The sequence below is a fragment of the Rhincodon typus genome, chromosome 22 (assembly GCF_021869965.1).
Source record: "Rhincodon typus isolate 14 chromosome 22, sRhiTyp1.1, whole genome shotgun sequence".
Lineage (NCBI taxonomy): Eukaryota > Metazoa > Chordata > Chondrichthyes > Orectolobiformes > Rhincodontidae > Rhincodon > Rhincodon typus.
Window position 1 is genome coordinate 4,763,035 of NC_063353.1, and position 5,772 is coordinate 4,768,806.

General features: G+C 43.6%; 1 protein-coding gene across 5 annotated transcripts in view; it reads left to right on the forward strand.

The window, feature by feature from the left end:
• Positions 1-4,383, forward strand: part of bhlhe41 (basic helix-loop-helix family, member e41) — a 34,790-nt gene extending 30,407 nt beyond the window's left edge. For 3 of the 5 annotated variants that reach the window (XM_048610470.1, XM_048610468.1, XM_048610471.1), the window contains exons 2-6: positions 305-389; positions 491-545; positions 789-896; positions 1,191-1,302; positions 2,227-4,383. In XM_048610470.1, coding sequence (XP_048466427.1) covers positions 310-389; positions 491-545; positions 789-896; positions 1,191-1,302; positions 2,227-3,077 — 1,206 coding nt within the window. In that variant the 5' untranslated portion in view covers positions 305-309 and the 3' untranslated portion in view covers positions 3,078-4,383. Of the gene's footprint in view, positions 1-110; positions 231-304; positions 390-490; positions 546-788; positions 897-1,190; positions 1,303-2,226 lie in introns of those variants that run through there. The other 2 variants (XM_048610469.1, XM_048610472.1) reach the window with 2 other exon arrangements.
• Positions 4,384-5,772: the final 1,389 nt, after the last annotated feature.

The following is a 5,772-nucleotide window of genomic DNA, read 5'->3' on the forward strand; positions in this document are numbered from 1 at the left end:
GTGGTTGATGAGTGGGATTTTGGGGGCTGGTGTAGATGCTACACGTGAGTTGGAGGAGCTGCCCGCTGCGCCTGCGCTTCTTTTGCGACAAAAACTCCGACCAAGAGACGCAGAGGCAGATACACAGAGACTGACAATCAGACTGTCTGCATTGGGGGGGTCTGCCCTCTGTCTGTCTGGGCATCATTCCCGGCGACTACAAGCTCTGAGCCAGGGCTGGTCAATCACTTGTGTGTGTGTGTGTGTGTGTTGGGGGTGGGGGGCATTAATTTCACTTTTATAATCTTCACCTTCCCCCATTCAGGAATAATGCAGGATGATCTACCTCTCTTGCAAGCCACTGCTTGCTTAACTGAACGGACGTTATTAGAGAACGCAGACTTTTTTGGGTGAGCTTGCATTTTCCCTTTCGTTTTCAATCAGTCCTGTTGATAATAGTGTTTGAATACTGTTTTTTTTCTCTTTCTCTCCCCCCCTCCCAATTTGATAGTGTAGAGTACCGCTCCATGTACGTATGCAAGTCAAAGCGGGCAATGAAACCAAAGGTAAGCTGGCTGTTCTATCTCATCAGAGATGTACTCCTCATTGCCCACCTTATCCAAACTTCTCACCACTTCTGCTTTCCGTCCGTCCGTTATTTAATATGCTTTAAACCGTATTTCACTGTAAAATTGTCACAGCTTAAAATGCATTGAATATAGCGCATAGCAACAGCGTTGCTTCTCCTCCCCCCCACCCCAGTTAGTGTGTGTGCACTGAAATGATGCTTCTTGGCTTCACGTTTTTAGGAAGCCTATAAACTACCACACAGACTGGTCGAGAAGAAAAGACGGGATAGGATTAACGAATGCATTTCACAGCTTAAGGATCTGCTGCCCGAGCACCTGAAGCTGACGGTAAGGGACTGAAATCTGTGCGTTCTCTGTTAACGCAGTAATGCGTGAGCGTAGCCCCAAAGAAATGGGGAGCTACATATTCACATCTGCAACCAGTGTGGGCTGTTTCTTATCTGCAGCTCAGGGAGCAGTGAGGAGCAGACAAATTTACAAAGTGTACTTATTGCCAAGATTGCAAGTAATACCGATAACTTTGTTGCTGTCAGAACTGTTTTTTTTTAATTATAATTGAAGAAATAATTTATAAAAATTAAATTGCCCCATTCCTCCCCCCCCCCCCCCATTCCATCCAAGTCATTGGGGCATCTGGAGAAAGCTGTAGTGCTGGAATTAACACTGAAACACTTAAAGGCATTGACCACTTTAACGGAGCAACAGCATCAGAAGATTATTACTTTGCAAAATGGTAAGTGACAGGACAGTGTTTTAAACAGACATTCTTTTTATTTCCATACTGTCTTTCATGTCTTTGTGATGCTCTAGAGAGCTTTGCAGCCTTTGAAATACTTTTGGCGTGTAGTCACTGTTCTAGGAATGAGGAAAAATAAAGAGTAGGCGTTATAACAGTTCTTAAGAGTCCTCATGTTGTCAGAGTTGAACCTGAGATCATGTGTTTTCCAGTTAATGTCTTGTATGCCCAGCAGTAGTTTTATTTGTAGAATCATTGAGATTTTGGTAATTGTTTGTTTCTCCAATTTGCTTAATCACCGATTCTGGCTTCCGAAGAGATTGAGGAAGAAACAGGAGGACAGCTGGACAGCAAGCTTTCCAGGTTTTGCCGTCATGAATCTGTTTGTTTTCTCATGGCTGTGCCCAAAAGCTGATTTCCTGAAATACAGTTTGCTTGTGTATTCCCATGTCTGGCATCATTGTACATTCAAGCTGAATGATCTGCTGGCAACTTTCACCCCTATACATACAACTCCCAGAAGGATGCAAATCAAAAATAGGAGACGCAGTGCCCTTATATAAAATACTAAATTTGGCTCAGACCGTATTTATCTCATTGGTTTTATGAGCTTGGCTCAATCTGATCAGGCGTAGCCATTTTAAGTCAATGTTCGCTCCAAAAAAAATTTATTTTAGTTCACAAAGGTCGCAGATATTAAATTTGACTGATGGAAGTTGGAAATTGATAGTTTATAATTTACCACAGTTATGATGAATGAGATATGAGATTTATACCCACATGGGAGGATAGACAAAGGCTTGGTTTCAATTCTGATTCAGGATTTGTTTGTCATGATGTTGGAGCAGTGTTGTTTGGAGAGTAGTTGCACAGAGTCAGGATCTGTCATTTGTGATCTGCCTTTGTGTGTTTTTTTTTGAGGGGACCGTGCCCTGAAAGGTGCCACACAGTCAGATCTGGATGCCTTCCATTTGGGATTTCAGACATGTGCCAGGGAAGTGCTGCAGCACCTGACCAGCTTTGAAAACTGGACTCTGAAGGAGCAGCTGATTGGCCACTTGCACCGAGCTTTCACCCAGCTCCGAGCCAATGGGGAGATGCTGACCTTGGGGGCAGGGCAGGCCGATGCCCAGGTGGTGGCGGCGGCGCCAGGCCAGGCCCGTCCCAGTGGCAACTGCGTCCCAGTCATCCAGAGGACACAAGTGGCGGAGCACACTGGGAGCGACACGGACACTGACAGTGGCTACGGAGGGGAAGGGGAGAGGGGCGAGGGGAGAAGTGAGAAGGAGTTCACTCCGTGTGACACATCCAACCGGACTTGTGACATTAAACAGGAGACCGATGACCCACCGGCCAAAAGGGTTAAAGTTGATCTGGCAGGTCACGTGACCGTCTCTGAGGAAGGCCACGAGCCTGCTGTTCACCCGATGATGGGGATTGGCATGATGCCCACGCTTGGCCAGCAGCCCCCTTTCTGTGTGCCCTTCTATCTCATTAATTCCTCGGCAGCTGCTCCATACGTGCCCTTTCTGGACAAAGCCAACCTGGAGAGATGCTGGTACCCAGCTCCGATTCCAGTCCTTTACCCTGGCATTCCCGCCATCTCAACCTTGCCACCCAATAGACTACTCTGCCAGGACCCCTCCCCAGGGACAGGCCCAGGTTTGCGGCTCCGTGCATGTGAGTCTGAGGCAACTGGACCCCTTCTCGGAGCAGAAGGAGTTTTGAGCCCAGATCTGGAGCCGCTGCAATCACCAGACAGCAAGTCCTGAAGCAGTCACCATGCTCCCATCGCTCCCCTCCATTCTTGCTCCCCACGTACCAAACTATAGAACTAGGCAGCAAATCTCACACAGAGGCCTAGAGGTGGAAGGAAGTGAGGTCCAAAATTAAATAACCCTACACAGAACATGCAGTTTGAGGCTACACAAATTAGCAATCTTTGTTCTGAGGGTGGATAAAGATCAACTTGGATTAGACCCATCTAAAGTACAAGAGTCATAGAACCTTACAGTATAGAAGGGGCCCTTTGACCTATTAAGTCTGTACCACCAAAAATACACTACTAATTCCATTTTCCTATGCTAGATTCGTACTCTTCGAATTGGGGTTTAACCTTTGTTTGCGCTGAGTAATTTCCCGGCAGTCACTTTGCAGATTAACCCCTCCCTCCTTTCAATATTTGTGTTAATGACCCACACATAAAAATGCTGGAGAAGTCATCATATTTTTCTTTCTCAATTAGTTTCAGTTTGATGCCCGTTTGAGTTAAAGATTTCACAACCTGAGTAAAGGTTTAAAAACAGCATGTTCTGCATTTCCCTCTGCCAATGGTTAAAACAAGAAGACAGAATGAGCAGAGGGGATTTCTCTGATGTGTCGAGAACGCAAACCATTTGGATCTTCACACCTTTATTTTTGAGTTAAATACAGATTTCAGAGAGGTCACTGCCTTGTGCCCATCAGTTCATGGCTGACTGCCCGTCTCAGTCCTGCTCGGAATTATGTGTTAACTCTTGTGGCCTTTTTCAGAGATGAAAGTTGCTGGTTGCATTTAATGCTGTTTCTCTCCTGCAGCCCTCTCTCTGCTGTTTTGTCAGAGAATTGAAAGTCACAGTTCAGAACCTCATCACCCAGACCGAGGAGATGGTGGCCTCAGTAAAACCTATTTTTAGTTGTTGCCAAGGCAGCTGGTTTGGTGATGCTGTGCAGGGTTATGTAACAGCTGAGAGAAATTCCTGCCTGAGCATGATCCAACACTTGTACTCATCCTGATTATATTGCTGCTGCTGACTGCCTGACATGCTGTGTCCTACAATATTGTGAAATACATATATTGCCTCAAGTAGCTTTTGTTCGTGTACTGTAAATAGTTTGTGAATAATGATGAATATTGTCTGATATGCTATTTTTGTATGGGGATAATGGTACATGACAACCACTGAATATTTTGTTTTGAATGAACTGAATTTTATGAAGAGTTGTTCAATAATGTTTTGCACTTCTTGTTAGTGCTTTACTGCTTATGCGATATTAAGTTATTATAATAAATATTGTCTGCATTTTAAAAGATAAAAAGTGATTCACTTCCATTATAACTTTAGAGAAAAGTGTGTTCCTTTTCTTTACAAAAGGGTCCAGAGGGGCAGTTTTATTGCACAGAGGATGGGGAGTGTCTGTAGAGGTAGTGCCAGAGGTAGTGGTCAGGGCAAGTACAATTTTTGTCATTTAAGAAACATTTAGGCAGGTACATGGACAGGGTAGATATGGAAGGATATGGACCAGACGTAGGCACACGGGACTAGTTTAATTGTGAAAACTGGGCAGCACACACAAGTTGAGCCGAAGGACGTGTTTTCATGCTGTGAACTTCTATGACTGTATGACTAAATGAATTGCACGTGGCTGGAATTTGTTTAAAATTCTTGCAGTCTATAGCTAAAGAATTTCATCAATGCCGATTTTAGATTTACAGATACTGAAAAGGGCAGTCGTGGGCAACTGGTCAACTCCTACATATTTTGAAATTTAGAATAAAGCTATAGAGAGATGGAAACACTCACTCAGTTTGAAAGGAATTATTAAGAAGTTCTATTTATATTTGCAGTCCTGCATTGATTATGGTTGTCAAGCAATTGGTGATTTCCACTTCATCTGAAAGTAATAGCGTTAATGCTTCAACGTGAAAGTTGGCAATATGCTAAACAACTGATAAATATGCAAATATTGCTATCAACAAATGGAGTAAATTATATAAGCCACATGCCAAATCCATTATTATTGGAGAGGAATGTAAAGCTGGGTCCAAAAAAATGGTCATCCTCAAAATGCACTTTCAGTTGGTTTTGGATGATATTGTAGGATTGACTAAGGTAAAGAGATAGTCCTAGTGATCTAAGGTATGAATTTTGTAAGTTACACATTTGTTATTTGTATTAAAACAGGACAAAGTGCTTCACAAGAGCATTCGAAAATAATACAGACAAACCTGTGTAATATACTAGAGCAGATGACCAAAGTCATGGTCAAAGAGTTGGTTTAAGGACAGTCTTAAAGGAGGGAAGAGAGATAGAGTAGTTTTAGGAGGGAATTGTAGAGCTAATTCTTGGCAGATGAAAGCATAGCCACTAGTGTTGGGGTAATTGAAATCTATTGATGAGCAAGGGCCAGAATTGGAGGAAACCAGCAAACTTGGAGCATTGTGGAGGAGATTCTTAAGAGGCCATTGTCCACGCCCTGCCGTTTCAGATCATGGCTGATCATCTACCTCAATACCACCTTCCTGCAGTAGCTCTATATCCCTCAATGTCAGTAGTCTCTAGAAATGTATCAATGAATGAACTTGAACACATGTATCAATGAATGTCTTGAACACATTCAACGATTGAGGTCCCTAGGTCTCTGTGGGAGTGAATTCCAAAGATTCACCACTCCCTGAGTGAAGGGGAGGCAATGGCCTACCGATAG